Source organism: Poecilia latipinna, unplaced genomic scaffold (assembly GCF_001443285.1).
Source record: "Poecilia latipinna isolate Pla-1442-1.1 unplaced genomic scaffold, P_latipinna-1.0 Scaffold2140, whole genome shotgun sequence".
Taxonomy (NCBI): Eukaryota; Metazoa; Chordata; class Actinopteri; order Cyprinodontiformes; family Poeciliidae; genus Poecilia; species Poecilia latipinna.
Window position 1 is genome coordinate 5,191 of NW_015114756.1, and position 17,022 is coordinate 22,212.

General features: G+C 37.5%; 1 protein-coding gene across 1 annotated transcript in view; it reads left to right on the plus strand.

Annotated features, from left to right (window-relative positions):
• The first annotated feature begins 1,667 nt into the window (after window positions 1-1,667).
• Window positions 1,668-17,022, plus strand: part of syt6a (synaptotagmin VIa) — an 88,659-nt gene continuing 73,304 nt past the window's right edge. The window contains exon 1 of the mRNA XM_015017422.1: window positions 1,668-1,983. Coding sequence (XP_014872908.1) covers window positions 1,827-1,983 — 157 coding nt within the window. The 5' untranslated portion in view covers window positions 1,668-1,826. The remainder of the gene's footprint in view (window positions 1,984-17,022) is intronic.

Consider the following 17,022-nt stretch of genomic DNA (forward strand, 5'->3'; position numbering starts at 1 on the left):
CTGTGCTAACTTGGAGAAATAAAGAGTTAAGAGTGAAATAACTTTTTCCACATAATCAGAGTAGTTCCATGAACTACTAGTATAAGTTTTAAATCACTAGAATAATATTTGGGGAGGATATAGGGGGGATGCATATTTTGGCAGGCTGGAAAAGCAAATTGCCAAAAAATGCATACCTGTGCTAACTTGGAGAAATAAAGAGTTAAGAGTGAAATAACTTTTTCTACATAATCAGAGTAGTTCCATGAACAGCTGGTATAAGTTTTAAATCACTATAATAATATTTGAGGAGAATAGAGGGGGGATGCATATTTTGGCAGGCTGGAAATGCATATTGCCAAAAAATGCATCCCTGTGTTAACCTGGAGAAATAAAGAGTTAAGAGTGAAATAACTTTTTCTACATAATCAGAGTAGTTCCATGAACAGCTGGTATAAGTTTTAAATCACTAGAATAATATTTGGGGAGGATATAGGGGGGATGCATATTTTGGCAGGCTGGAAATGCATATTGCCAAAAAATGCATCCCTGTGCTAACTTGGAGAAATAAAGAGTTAAGAGTGAAATAACTTTTTCTACATAACCAGAATAGTTCCATGATCTGGTGGTATAAGTTTTAAATCACTAGAATAATATTTGAGGAAAATAAAGAGGGGATGCATATTTTGGCAGGCTGGAAAAGCAAATTGCCAAAAAATGCATACCTGTGCTAACTTGGAGAAATAGAGAGTTAAGAGTGAAATAACTTTTTCTACATAATCAGAGTAGTTCCATGAACAGCTGGTATAAGTTTTAAATCACTAGAATAATATTTGGGGAGAATAGAGGGGGGATGCATATTGTGGCAGTCTGGAAATCCATGTTGCCAAAAAATGCATCCCTGTGTTAACCTGGAGAAATAAAGAGCTGAAAGGATTTCACCATTTCTACGTAATGACACTTGTTCTCTGAGCTAATGCTATAATTTTTATATCAACAGGATGGATGCAAATATTTCCAGGCTGATGAATTAAAATGCATTTCCTCCTACATTAACAGACTAGAAAGTTAAGCATGATGTAAAATGTTCTGCATAATGGGCCTCTGTTTTTTAATGCTTTTAAGCTGTTATGGTATCAAAAGAAAAAAACAGAATTTCAAACCATTTGCGGAGAACGTTTTCAACAGACACGGACTGAAAAAAGGTTCGACTCATATGTGTCAATAAAGGTGTAAAAACCGTATTTATTTCAAGTAATTCGCAAAATAAAACCCACCATTTTAGGGATTACATGGTTAAGAAACGTGATAATGTTACAAATATCTTTAAAATTTCCTCTTCGGTCATATTTCAGTCCGTTTTCTCGTCAATATGCGAGAGAACAGAGCGATGCGCGCTCCCGCGAGAGGGGATGCAATTTTGGGCAGGCATGCGTTTCTGGGCATAACACCGGTAAGGGTGAAAGGTTTGACATTTGCAAATGTATCAAGTCTTATCTGTGATTTCTATGGTTCAAGTGAGTTACTTCATTAAGATATGATGCAATAATTCTATCCTTACATCACCTGGGGACAAATGTGATTCATGTCTGCAAACAGTGTAAGCACTGCTGGTGAGCAGCACAAACAACCCACTCATGCACAAGCACACTTGAGAGTATCTGTGTGTAAACGCTGATGAGAGAGAGCGTAGATGAAGGAGAAGAATCAGCCGTGGATGGAGACAAGTTGCATTTATCTTGATGCAAGGCTGCAGCGTGTGAGCTTTTGTGTTTGGATGTCTGTGTGGGGGTGTGTGCGCTAGTCCCCTTGGATGAGCACACGCGTCTGAGGATGCAGCTGGGAGCATGAGTTCTGACCAGGAGGAGTATGACATGGTCTGTCAGAAAGCTGTGACCCTAATTGTTGACCTCTGCCTGCACAACAGCACCCTGTTGGATCAGGAGACCTGTCAGGATTTCCTCTTCGTCTTGACCAGCCAGGGCTTTGATCACAAAGACGCAGGTAAGTAACCGACCTCGTGTGCTGTGTGTTGTGTGAGAGGCAGCAGCCTTCCTTGTGTGCTTTCTAAAAACTAACTGCAAAGGATTTCTAGTTTGGCTGTTCTTTTCATTGTAGGGTCACAGACGGTTGTTCGGTCAGTTTCAGCTGAATGCTCAAAGCAATAACTACACCCTTAATAAGTTTTGTGACCCACCTATTGGAACAGAAGGGAACATAGGTGCGCGCGCAAATTCATATTGACTCCCCAATTTATTCCAGAGAGAAAGCATGTGTATGATTAGTAGATCATCTTGAGCCGAGTCGATTCCAGCTGATGTTGTCCAGACCACTAAACCAAAAAAAGAGATAAATGAATTCCTGTTTTGTGCCTCAGTAGATAACAAATGGACACAAGTGCAGCAGTTAGTGGAACACAGAAGACTTCTGTGTCTAAATCTCAACATCCTGAATGGGCTTTCTAACTTATTCATTAGCTGATATACACATGTATTTAAGGCATGTAAGCACATGTTTTGAACTCTTCAGGTAAATTATGAATCAGCTTCTTCATTGTTAAGCTCTGACTCCCTGTCTGATCCAGACAAGATTGATTTTACTGTCTTGGGTTTTCTTCTAGCAGAAACACTTAATTTAATTTCCTTCTCACATGCAGATAAAATACAGTAAGATATGATCAAAAGATGTCGAAAGCATTATTGTATTTCCGACTTAGAAGAAGCATGCCTCCATGAGCTTTTATCAGGTCGAGATTTGGAGATTTCATGAGTTAGATGTTAAACACTTCCTTGCAGCGTAAAAAGTGATTCATTTCCATCTGATCTCATGAAAATAACTACTGCAGAACAGCTGTTTTAGAAGCTTGTCAGAGAATACAATTGTGCCCCAGTCTGTGATTGTTTTCATAGATCTAATCTGTAGTGGTTTGCTAATCTTTCCCTTTTTACATTTCTCCTCAAACCAAAACGTATTGTCCCCTGTAGTGCTGATCTGATGTGCCGTGTTTATCTAAAAGAAAAGTTTTCAGCCTTATCCTCAGGTGCATGCCACAGTGGAAATATTATTTCTGGCTGTTTCTTCAAGAATGCTTTCCTGCTCACAGAGTGCATGTCACACCAATCCTGACCAAATACACTGTCACCTCACATCATCCTCAGCAGAGGCATTGAACGTACATCACAGAGCCAGTGGCGTCCACCACTGAGCTGTGGGGACACTAAATGCCATTGCACGTTATGTGGCCACTGATGTAAATTCCTTCTGCCACATGGAAGCTAAAGACAAGCTGCTTCTCATAATGTTGGAGGATGTCTAGGCTGGGGGTTGTAGAAGATGTCGTCTTGCATGTATTTTCTGTGCAACAATGCAGGAATCCCGCAGAGAGAATGCGGGCGATGGTATGGAGAAACCACCACTGAAATGAATTATTTAATTGAAGATTAAAGAGATTGTGACCTCCAGCTGTGGAGTCTAAAGCTTTATTGTAATTACAAACTTAACACATTAGTCACAGACAGACCCTCAGGCACACCCACTATAGGACTGCCTGGTCACTTGCAAAACATTTGCAATGCAAGGTTTATGCGTCTATTTAAGCCCTGGCAAGCTGTTACTTGCATCTAAACTGTGTGGCTTTCTAAAGGCTTTATGCATTAATTTCTAAGAAATGCATTCATAACTGTTCATATGCATGTAACCTAGAGCAGAAAAGAAAAACATCTGATTCCTAAACATAACTAATTGTGGCGTGTAGTTAGCATTTCATGTCTGCTGTCTTCTGAAAGGTTGTGGTACTTGTGACATAATGGAAAGAAAAAAACACTAATAGAGCACAATAGGAGAGAACCATTGTTGAAAATGGTTTAATTCATAATATTCTGTTTTAACAGAATGTAGAGCTTTACATGCAGAGGTTAAAAACTACAAATTAAGTAAATTTACTCAAAAATAACACATTCACTTTAGGAACTCATACAGAAACTATTGTTAGAACCTAAGCTAAGTTTTTCATTCACTAGCAGACAAAATGACAGTCAGTAGGGAAGCTTTTTAATATTCTGACTTTTCAAATTCAATTTCAAAGACCAGGATAGACCAGGGGTGTCCAATGTGTGTCTGGGGGCCTTTTGTGACCCTTGAATGAATTTTTTGTAGTCTTTTTTTTTTTCCTGCCAGAAATAGATTAAAACATTTTTGAGACCAACAAAATGTAAACTGCATTATTATATTTTTTTTTAAAGAAAACATATTTTGACTTTTTTGTTCCAGGCAATTTTGGCCCAAACTCAAAAAGTTTGGACAACATTGACTTAGACAAACAGTTTTATCTTTAAGTCATCAGTCAGGCATCTCTTACAATCAAGTTCTGGATTATAAACAATCATTTAGAAGTCCCATCCCAAATGTAAATTATCTTTTAAGATATTTTAACAGTTGTTGAGGTTGCAGTACATCATCTGTGGAAATCTAGAGGTGCTTGTGAGCAAAATGTTGCACCCCTGCATCTTTGGTGTTATTTGCTTTATGGATTAAATGCAGAGATGAAGCAAGGAGTCATTTATGAGCAAAATTGTGACATAAGAAGTAGTGGAATGTGAGGATATTGGGGCCTCAACGAAGGCTTATGCTGGTGTGGGCAAAATAGATTTTGTCTTCACCTGGGTAAAACGTTTTTGCTTGTGTGGTGCATTGAGAGGGTCTGCGGTTCTTCACTTGAGTTCTTATGAAGTATGAAATGTCATGGCTGGAAGTAAATTTATACTTGTTCTTGGCATCTTGAGTAAAAGAACAAATTTCTCGATTCTTGCATTTTTGATAGGACTTAAGAAGTTAAAAAACAAAACAAAACTAATATTCCGTCCATAATAATGTCACCAATAATAGGATCCATATAAGATGGCAGTAGGGCTTCAAGACAAATCTCTTTTCTTTCTTTTTTTTGACTTTTTCATAAGAGTTTCAGTGTACTTCTTTACTATGCATATTTTTGGTCACATGAAGTCTATAAAATAACTTCAATAAAGTAAGCCATTAGATATAGTTGGTGTTTGAAAAACTTTGTGTTCACTTTCAACATAAAATGTCAAGCAGAGCCATAAGTGTTTTGGGACACTTTTGTGAGTTTTGTTTGTGTTGTGCTCTTCTTCTCCCGCCTATGACCACCTTGACAGCTTCCTCCACTTATGTCTTTCCTTTTTTGGAATATCAAATCTCACAATAAAAGGATTAACACCAGCACTTGATTTCTAATTATGATTAGCCTGATAACTGTGATGGATCTTTCTGACTTAAATCTGCTACTGCAATAAATCACACAGTCTTACATCATAAAAGACACGGGTTACAGTCAAGATCTTATAATCTTGAGCTTGCACTGTGTAGCATGTTCAAATCCTGTAGGATTGTTTTTAAGCGTCACCATATGCTGGGCTTCAGCTCGTAAAATATGCAATAAAATACAATATTGCAAACACTATCAGCGTTATTGTGGTAATAAAACCTCCAAACACTCATCAACGTACTAAGAAATACACTTCCAAAATGATATTTTGTGAATACAATCACATGTCATTTCTGTGGTGGGCTCAGCTTTATCCCGAGCTGCGTTTATTCTTACAGATACAACAAGGTGTCGGAAACATTTCTCAGAGATTTTTGTCGACAGTGACAGAACTGTGGGCTCCACATCCATGATATGAAGCTTGTGTTCCTTACATCTCAAAGGTTCTCCGGTGTCTGTGGAGTAGAGTGAACTCATTGTGCTAAAAGAAAGCGGTTTGATATGATTTTAGCTTTGTGACATGGTGTATTATCCCACTGGAAATAACTCTGGCTATACTATGGACATGGTCAGGTGTAACAGTACATGCCCTGCTGGTTTTGTGTAGTTGTGTGTGTGTTTTGTGTGGCAAACTCAAGAATTAAATAACCATATACATGGTGAGGACTCTTAGATGCAGAATGTACATGTGCTGTCTTACACAGATATGTCCTTTGACTCTGTGTTCCTCTTCAGCACCTGGGACTCATCAGAATGGAGTTGCCCCCATAGTTTAAAGAACAAACCTCCTTCTGTCAAAAAGCCACACATTCCTCTACGCTCCATTAAATCACCAGTTTAAGGCCACACCAGTTTAAGGCCACACAACAATAAAAACAGTTACACAGCTCAATCAACTCGGTCAATCCTTTGTTAGGAAACACTCACAAATAATAGTTGTGTGTTATATTTCATATACCTAATGCAGACATGTTTTTCACTTGAACACACACAGGATGTTTATGTGCGGAACTAAAAAAAGCAATTCAGCATTATATAGTGTAACTTCAAAAAATGATGACACCAAGTCAAACTCTTTTTATCCAATCAGCCCAAGTTCCACTCATCTTATAAATGCCAGTCAGACGAAGCTCCTTTAATGACGGGGGATTTTCCCTAAAGCTGCAAATGCTGCATTCAGGTACAGCTGGGACACTAGTTTGTTGAAATTAAAAGACAACAGCAAAAGTTATTTAAACATGTTTAATTTTCAAATAATTGCACACTGTCTTATGATTTCTATAGATTAGCATAGGATGTTTTCAAAGGGTTTTATTGTGTCTCTAGCCAGGCATCGGCTTCTCATGCTACTTTATTCATTGAAAATAAATCCAACCAAATCTCCAGTCTTCAACTTTCCACTTTTTGTGATCTTTAGAACATTATAAAATCTAATAACTTTAAGGAAAAGATAAAAAGACAGTTTACTGCTGACCGAAGTAAAAAAATAAATCACATCTAATGATGTGTGCCACAAACGTATCAAACCGTGTTTTTGTTGTACCCAGTGGCTATTTGAGCCTCTTTAGCCTGTCATCTAGAGGCAGTTTGCCTGTTCTCCTCTGATCTCAATGCATTTTGTCTTTATAACTGACTCACACAGAATATGTTCCCCCTTTTGACACATTCTCTGATAGTTTTGAATATGCATCCCAAAAATGAGCAGTTTCTGATGCACTCACCAAGCAAGTTAAAAGTTACTTAAATCCCCTTTCTTTCAAATTCTGATGGTCAGTTTGAACTTCAGCAAGTCAACTTCACCATGTCCAGATGCTGATGACTAGATATGTTGGGTTTCTGGCATGTTATTGACTAATTTGACATTTTCATTACTTGTATATATTATGTAGAAAATAATCAATATAGTATAGTGGTGACTATAAATACGTTTTAAGTCAATATAAAAAACAACAAGCACCCTGGTCTATTTTTGCCAAATTTTTAAGAAAAAAACAACTATTTATGTTGTTGATCCACGCTTTTGTTTCAACTCGATTGGACTACTGTAATGCACTTTATCTGGGAGTCAGTCAGTCGCTGCTCTCACGTCTGCAGCTAGTACAAAATGCTGCGGCACGACTTTTGACAGGTACTCGAAAGAGAGAGCATGTGACCCCTGTCCTGGCCTCACTTCACTGGCTGCCTGTATATTTTAGGATTCATTTTAAAATTCTTATGTTTGTTTTTAAATCATTGCATAATCTTGCCCCAGCTTACCTCACTGAGCTTCTTCATCCTTACGTACCCCATCGGTCTCTCAGGTCAGCAAATCAGCTGCTCTTGGAGGAACCGAGAACAAAAAGGAAGCTCAGAGGGGACAGGGCTTTCTCTGTTATGGGCCCCAAATTATGGAATGACTTACCTTTGCAGGTCAGAGAGGCCCCTTCTCTGTCCACTTTTAAAGCTCGTCTTAAAACCCATCTATTTTACTTTCAACACCAGTGGGATTTAGTTTTAAATTGTATGTTTTTGTTTTTAAACTGTTTTTAATTACTTTTTTATTATGTTGTTTTTAAATTGTACAGCACTTTGTATCAACTGTGGTTGTTTTAAAGTGCTTTATAAATAAAGTTGGTATGGTATGGTATGTATCCAAGGAAGAAACTGATATATAATTTAAGCAAGATGAAACTCAAACGTACCTCAGTTATTTTTCATGCATCAAAGCCTTCATGGCTCGCTACAGTCTGTTGAGAACACAGTTTTGTCTTTGTTTGCATCAGCCTGTTGGTTTTGTCTTACAGCATCAAAAAGGTTACCTAATTCAGACACCAAAGATAGTAAAAATATTTTAGATCAAACTTTCATGTTGAATATTTCATTGCAACATTTTTAAATAGACACATATCTTTGAAATGTGATTTTCTACCCAAGAGACCAGGTCAAGCTTAACATCCTGGTCTTTAATCAATACATCAGAATTTATGCATTAATGTGTTTCAAAATATTTAATAGAAAATGAAATGGCAGCTTCTTTATTGTAATGTTTCAAACATGATTTAACAGAAATGTTCTAGTCAGGATGTTATTAGATTATTAAAATAAAGATAAAAAACAACATGAGAGGTTTGCTATTCAGTAAAATTAAGCCAAAGTGCAGATCAGTGTGTAAAAAATATGCAGAACAAAATAACTCCTGATTATAGGTGAACCCTGTTTAGCCGCATTAACTCGAAGTAATGACCTTGTCACTCCTACAAATCGTTTCAGTCATTTTGGCCCACTCCACTCCCACAGTTTAATCATTTGTTTATGCACAGCTCTGTCTAAGCTTCACCACAACATTTTAATAATGTTGAAGTCAGGACTTTGGCCTTTGCAACACCCTTATTCTTTTCCATTTTGGCAGGATCTATTTTAGATTTAATACTTTCCCTGATGTCAGTCTTGCTGCATTACCTAATTAAAAAAAAAAGGTGAAACATTCAAACCTTTCAGTACTTGTCTAATATAGTTATTCAAACACAAATGTGTAATTTATAGAAGAAAAAAAAAACAAGAAACTCAATTTTACCAGATATTGAGCTTAATGTGGGATTTTCCTCTCCACTGTCACCAGGTGCATGCTCAGTATGGGGGATTGCTTCAAAATCAACAACACAGTGCAAATGATTATTTGTCAATGAGGAATGAAATCTACAAGTGACTTGATGCAATCTACTGGATTTTCAATAAAACTTAAACTAATTTCAACAATGAGCTAAACTTCATGCTTTGTATGTGCATATATTTTTATTCCACGCCATTTCTTTCTAAACAATAAAAAGTATAGCTTTGTAAATTATGCCAGATTTGGTTGAACTCTATAAGAACAGTTTTATTTCACATGCTGGTTATTCTTTCCAATTGCAGAAAATCTCAACAACAAAAATCTTTTCAATTTATCTCTATTTGCCTTATAACCTCGTGAAAAAATTAAAAATAAAGTCATGACAATGGAGATGATTATATTAATTTGTGGCTATCTTGTTCCCAGCAGCACAGTAGAGTCATTTCACCTTACCATATTTTCCCTGCAACCCCCCCCCCCCTGCTGTCAGATGAGTAATCCACTTAGTAGTTTTAAACCGATTACAATCAAATGAAAACAAATAATTAGAAAGCCTTGGGACTTCAATTCCCTCATGTTGATGTGGCAAGGAGATAACAAGCCCCTGACTTCAATAACCAATGTGTTGCATCCAGACCTGGTTGATTGTATTCTAATCAAAGCACAATGCTGGACCCACCTGCTGTTAACGGCAAAACTTGATGTTTTAAGGGAGGAGATGAAAGCTTGGATCAGTGTCTCACACTCTGCTGAGAAAACGTTTCCCACAGATCAGGCGCTTGTCTCAGTTATTGATATTCACTCCGCAGCCCCGATAAAGGTTACAAAGCATATTCCGTAAGCCCAGCATAGCTCCTAAATGGCCGAGTGCACGTTTCACCCCCTCCTCCTCCAGCTTCTCCACCTCATTGCAGATTCCTCTCTCATTATCAACCGCTGCTTCAGGTGTGTGGGCTTGAAATGACGAGGCTCATATTTGATCACAGCATTTCTCTCAAGCTTGTCTCATTTCCAGGTTTATTGAGCAAGACCTCGGCCGGCGGAGGACATTAGCATCGGCGGATCATTCATTTGCTTCCCACTGATCTGCTCCTCTCCGTTTGTGATATTTGCAGGAGTAGATGGTGCATTGCAGGTTGAATCCAAAACAGAAAAACAAGAACATCAAATTAACTGCGCTGTGGAGATTAGCCTGAACTGCGGTGGCTTTCAATAATTCATACCCACTTTCTACTGTCTTGGCATTTTATTGATACAGCATTTTACTGTAGACCACAAAGGAACGCAGCAGACAGCCCGTTCCTGTTGTGAGAGATAACGCATGGAAAAATGTCCGTCTCAGCTGCCATGAAAAGACCAAACGCCAGTCCTCAAAGGCTTGTGCTATTATTGCTGCCACCATTAGAATATAAAATCTCATTCCAACACTATTTTGCTGGTACATTTGGTTTTATTTTCACACAGCTTTAATTACCTCTGTACACAGATCCACGAAAAACATAAGCGAACCCTTAACAGATTCTTCTGTTTTTGCTTGTTTTGTTAGCTGAGATGTTTCACGTCATCAAATAAATTTTAATAATTGAAAAAGTGCAATTTCTAATTCAGGATTTTATTTATTAAAGGAAAAAGGACTTCTCAAACCAACTTGTGAAATAGTATTGTCCCCTAAACTTAATGAATGATTGTAGCTACTTTTGCTACTGCAATCAAGTGTTTTTAGTAACTGGTGATGTATTTCTTGCATCACTATTTCAGTGCACTCTTCTTTGCAGAATTGTTTGAGTTCATACAGAATGGGATGTGCTTGTGTTTTGTGAGACATTCAGATGTGAAAACCTTCTTATAATGTGATCGTTGCTCTATGGCAAAGGATGTTGTTCTGATTCTTGTGTGATCTCCTGCATGATACACTCTTGGAGTAATTTTGGTATGTTGACCAGTGCTGGGAAGGTTCAGCAAGCTTCCATGTTTTCTTCATTTGCAGAAAATGGCTCTTACTGTCTTTTAATTGGAAGACCAATCCTTAGAAATAGCTTTTGTTTTGGAATGTCTTTAGATTGGTACATGTTGGAATACTTTTTAAGATCTTTTAATCTATGTAATTTAGTCAGATATTCATCTGTTTCTCAGATTTTTTTCAAACTATTGTAAAAAATGAAGTGTGACAAAACCATAAGACATTAGTAAGGGGGCGAATACTTGGCAAAGCCAGTGTGCCTTAAAGTTAGGATGGATAACAAGATTTTAATACAGAGGTATTTTTTTGACCTGGGGTCAAAAGCACAGCACCAACTTCGGAGAAGCACTTCAAGAGAAGGAGGAAATAGACATTCCATGTCAGAGTAATTTTTCATTGAAACAAATGCTCCAAAGATGAAACTTCAGCAGTGGCTCGAATACAAATCACCATCTCTGTAAGAACATCTGTGAACAGCATTATAAACGGAAACGCATTTATCTCTCTTTTTTTTTTCCCGGAAAGTCTTCTGGTGCTTCTTCCTCATTTTAATTCTGAAGACTTGAAGGCAATAAGGACATCCCTGAAGGTGATAATTTCATGTAATGTCAGCTGCTCCCTGGTTGAACATATGTGGAAGTGCATTGAAATCGTGTCCATGAATAAAAAATATAAAAATAGTTCCAGAAAGCTCAGGCAATAGCACTCTGTGTTTTACCCGTGTGTAGCCTTTCACTAGTCAGTGCCCTTCTTGAGGTTGTCTCCTGCAAAATATTTCAGTGCTATTAATAATGAAAGTGTTAGAAAGATCAGTATTTTAGATATGCTTGTCTCGTCTCCACCCAAGGTCATATTTCCTATCATACTGCTGCACACTCTTCTTTTGCCTAGTTCAAGCAGGGTTTAGAAACCTTAATTTTGCACTACCAGTAATGTTTTTGACATGACATAATGTGGACTCAAATCTGATTGAGATGCTGTGACATGACCTTTAACAGACCTTTCATAATCAAAAACTCCCCACTGTGGTAAAATTAAAACTTCAATTTTACATTGTAGGGCAACAGAAATATTACTGGTGAGTGGAGACCTTTCTAAAAACACTCTGAGTGTAGGACTGCACTTATTTATTGAGCTTTCTTGAGATGCAGTTAGCATTGTCCCAAAGAAGTGGATAATTAATTTCAACCCCTAAGATGATTGGATTGAAATTACTTTTTTTTTTGTAAAGTGCCTTGAGATAACATGTGCTGTAAATTGGTGTTATCTAATTAAACGGAATTTAATTGAAACTGAATCCAAACCTGCTGATAGGAAGCATACTAAAGAAGAACTTCTTTCTGAAGACAGACAGTTCACCAGGACTCTGTAACCTGAGTGCATCTTCTAGGAACCAAAGTGCTGCCCAGTTTAGAGAATCAGGGTGAACTTCTGCAGGAAGAGCAACATGGTGGTAAAAGATTTCCATCACTGGCTGCGTTTCCACTACAAATGTGCACAAACCTTCGTCAATGCCCTGCTGATGTCGAAACAACACTAGATATATTTGTATTGCAGACTTTGTTGCTAGCGCTCATCGATCAGTCATCAGAGGAGACATCTGCATCTTCTTCAGGCATTGGAGAGACAAGCCTGATAGTTGGGAGCGGCTACTTATGCAGCGTTTTGGGGAAATTGTTGTCGGCGATTTTACAGCACAGCTGTGGATTCAACGGGTTCGAATGACGCACTATGCGATGCTGTGAGAGCTTTGATGGAGAAAGCTGCACATTGCCCGAAACCCCCCCCCCAGAAACTTCCTGTCATCTTCTACGTCGTTTGCACCAGTAGTAACATCCGATTACGTGATTGTGTGAAGCAAAAAAAGTGTTTTTTGGAGTTTTGTGATATACGACTAAATAAAGACCTCATTCTTGTGCAAAAACTATTTAAAAAAATTTTTTTAGTGTGTTTCTATTAAGCAGATTTTTCATAAATCCAATTTGCACATTTTTATAGTTAATAGAAACACAGCTATTCCTGCTTGACATTAGAAAAGTTATCCAAAAGAATAATGCAAAACATAGCAACAATTCTGACAGTTCCTGTGAGGTGGAAACTGTGCTTTTCAAGCCAGTCGAGGTCAAATTGGGCTCTAAGACTGTTTCAGCTTTTTGTTGGAGATTGCAAAATTTCTAAGCAACAGCTGTCCTGTTGACTGGAAGGCTGCTGATGAATCTGCTCAGTACCATTGTTCTCAGTAGGTTTAAAAAGAGTAGAGGGACGAATAATGTGGACTTTGTTGCAGAACGTGACAGAACTCTTGATGGGGAAATATTCCAAACTTTGCTCGATGCTGTTGTAAACCATCATTCTGGGGTGAAAATTTCTAACATAAACGTAGCAATCAGCTGAAGAAGTAGTGAGATGAGGCATCGACCAAGCAAAAGAAAGTTCATGACCAAACTGATGAGAACAAAAACTCATTAGGACTTGTTCAAGTTGTTGCAGAAGATGAGTAAAGGGACAAAATGTCCTAAGTACTGCAGAAAAATCTGACTTTTTTCATCTATACATGATGCACTTCATATGTCATAGTTTGTAATGTGCTACTGCTCTTGAATGTTTTTCGTCTATTTCTAAAATGAATAAACAAATCTTACATTGGAGTGTGGAGAGTTTAGAAGTATGAAAGAGATGAGGGCAACAACCTGCATCAACTCTAAAGTGTGCAGTCCACTTTGTAGTGAGATTCATATATTTCTTTCACCCAAGGCTTCAAAGTATAACAGCATTATGAGGTGGAACCAACCAAAGGTATTTGCTGAAAGTATGAAGGGGTCCTAAAAGTGCCTGTCCTCAAATAGAAACCTGCTGTGTGTTACCTAGACTGTCACACCAGGCAAAAGCCTCTGCTGAGTTATTGAGAAGTAGCATTGGTTTATTGATTTAGCAGTTCAGCCCCAAGTGAGCATAACAGAGGGAGCCAAAGAGGCCGGAGAGAGAGACAACAAAGCATGAGATTTTTGTTTCTTACTCCCGTTTCCCTTTGAGAGCTCTACAATATGCGACAATAAGATGGAAGCAGTCCTCTTTAAGATTGTTGAAGCTTTCTGCAGGGGGTTGCTTCCTCAAACCACAAAATTTGCCATCAAAATTACACTTGGGTAGTTTGAAATTTCTAGCCAGCAGCTATCGATTTATTCACAACAGCCTATTAGATTCATAGGCTAATGTGATGAAGAGCCCAAACATCTCATTATCAAACATCAGGGAGGCACATTTGGTGACCACGCTACTTCAATCTGCCTCTAAAGAGCCAAATGTAAACAAAGAAGAAACGTAGATGGAATGATCTGAAATGAAATTGTATTTTTCAGTAGTATTGATTAAGGAATACAGCACCCTCATCATTTATTGGCACGTCTGGTAAAGATGTGCAAAACAGCAAACATTAATCCAGCTTTTTCTGCAATAGCCAAGGATTATTTTGAGTACCTTTATACAGTGAACAGTATTTAACATAAATAAATATTTATCAATTTTATAATGACAAACTTATTTACAGCCCTTCCAGTTCATAAAAATCAAATGTAACTACTGCATTAGTAATGTGTGATCAGAGATGGTGATCAGATAATTTAATTAATAAGCCATAGCTTCTTGTTTATGCTTAAAAATAGAAATAGATGCAAGAAAAAGGCATCAACACACACTTTGGAAGCAATATGAGAAAAAAAAAAGGGAGTTTGAACCTGTCTGGTGCCTCTTTCTCAGATCAGAAGAAATTAGATTGAGCCTCTCTGCCACATCCACTCCAGTTTGTTCTGGCTTGAAACAAAGGCTGAGTGTGAAAAAACACCTAATGTCTGCTGATAAGCATGGTGGAGGTTTCATGATGCTCTCGATCTGATTCTCCTCCAAAGGCTGTTAATAAAATGGAGAACATCATGAACTATTTGAAACAGCAGGGGGTTTCAAATTAAATTCCCCAGGAGGTATAAACTGACTGCTTTTGATGTGGAGAAGCAGCAGTTCTACTTTGAGTTCAACTTGAATTGGTATTAATATCAAGCCTGGACATAAATCCTTCTGGGTTTTTTCTTACTTTTAACTGGAATGAGCTCAACTCCTAAAGCAGGACCAGTGCAGCAGTTCTCGTTTCTGTGATCAAAATCAATGTAACAAAACTATTTTATATTATCAAAATGGACGCACTCAAGACTATCAGGGTGAATCTCAGTGCAACAGCAGAGGCGGAAAAAAGGAGACATTTATTATTCCGTCTTTTGTATTTTCTTCTCCCATGACACCCTTGCTTTGCACATGTCAAAAACTTTTGCGGCCGTCTCCAACTTCCACAAGCTGAATCGGTTCGTGTAACCGTTTTGTCATAATGGCCGTAGATCTGTCTGTCATGGTGAAAGCTTCAGGCCGACAGGGTTTTCACGCTCATCGGGTTGATGGTGTAGAATCAGACGTCGGGCCTGCACACTTCATCACACAGATTAATGTGCAGCCTTACAGCCTAATATCACTTAACGCTTGATTGCTGAAAGTATTGTATTGTTCCAGCAAAGATCGAAACAAGAAGTGACAATGCCAGCATTGAAGATACAATTTTGTAACTTTGTTAAAAGTAAGAGGAGCTAGATGCAGTTTTTTCTTTTCCACCAACAGACTTTATGCTCCATATAGTGGCATTAAACTTTTTACTTTGGAGGCTGGAAGCGTATTTTACTGAACGACTGCACATTTATTTAGAATTAATGAGAATTAAAACAGTAGGTTGTGAGAGGAATTAGCTTTTTTGGTGTATAATTAAATGAAACAACAGATGCAAGAATGATTTTTCATGATGATGTACCCCACTGTGTACTCTAACCCACCCCTAATTTCTTTATTTCCTGCAAACAGGGCGCCAAACATTGTAATCTTTCACAGCTGACTGATCAATACTTCTCTAGGCATTCTGAAGCCCTGCTGCTTTTTCAGTCCAGGCTCCGAACCCTGAAAAAAAAACTATCTACTGTAGATGAACATGATCTGAGAGTCATATTTTTATAATAAAGGATAAAGTATTGCAAAGGCCTGACACGGGAATTTAAAGATGCATCTTCCTTCCATTTATCATCTAATGTACGTCAAGTTTTTAGCTACCAACTCAAGAAATCTCCATGTTGACATTAAAACTCTACTTCCTGTCTCTCTTGAAGTTACAGAGATCAAATGTACAAAAAGGGGAACAAAGGCTGCATGTAGCAAAGTGCCTTACAATATTTAAAGAGTTCTTTAAGTTGTCTGTTATGTGTTGAAAACATTATTCATCTCCTGTGTTTTACAAGCTGTTGTATGAAGGCTTCACAGACAAGAGTTAAGAGGCATTCTTCAGGAACTGGAAGTGGAAAAAAAGCCAATCAATCAATCAATCAATCAATATTCAGACACAAAAAGGTCTATAGTGAAAAAAAGGTAAAAAACAAACAAAATAAGAGAAAAATAAACATGACATATTCACTGAGTCACAAATAAATGATGATGAATTCCTTTTGGAAAAACTTATGAATGTCTGAATAAATATTGGCCACTTTAAACAACCACCATTAAGTTTGGCTCCTTGGAAGAAAAAACAACTCTTAAAACTCCTAACTTTTGGTATATCTACAAAATCTCTGTCTGTTGTTTTTCCCCACTTAAATGTTTTCAACAAATATGAAAATATTTAAAGGATTCATCCCCCTGTTAGAAGATGAAATAACAGATTTTATTTCATTAATCTCACTCTCAATACAAACAGACCAGTTTGTTTAAGAAATATCTTGCCAAAGTTTTTGGGGCTCCACTAAACTACAATGACAGAAACACTTCTAGCCTCACTTGCTTTAGTTAAATCATCATTGGACATGATTTCAGCTTCAGAAAAGACCGTGTTGGTTTGGATGACTTTTTATCTTTGTCAAGCATTTGAAAAATGCATTTTTTATTCACTTCATCTTTGTCCAACCTCATTGTCTTTGTCTAAATGTTAGTTTCATAATCTAAGCCTTTGGTTTTTGTAGACTGTTTCACCAAATTAATATTTCTGTTCACAGAAGTGTCATTAGTTTGCATTTTATGCTTCTAATGACATGTAAAAAATGTGGTATTTTCCCTTTCAAAGTCAGACCACAATTGCTGGTAGAGGTGCAGAAATCTCTATTATTTACAGATAGATTTGACTGATCCTGTGGAAAC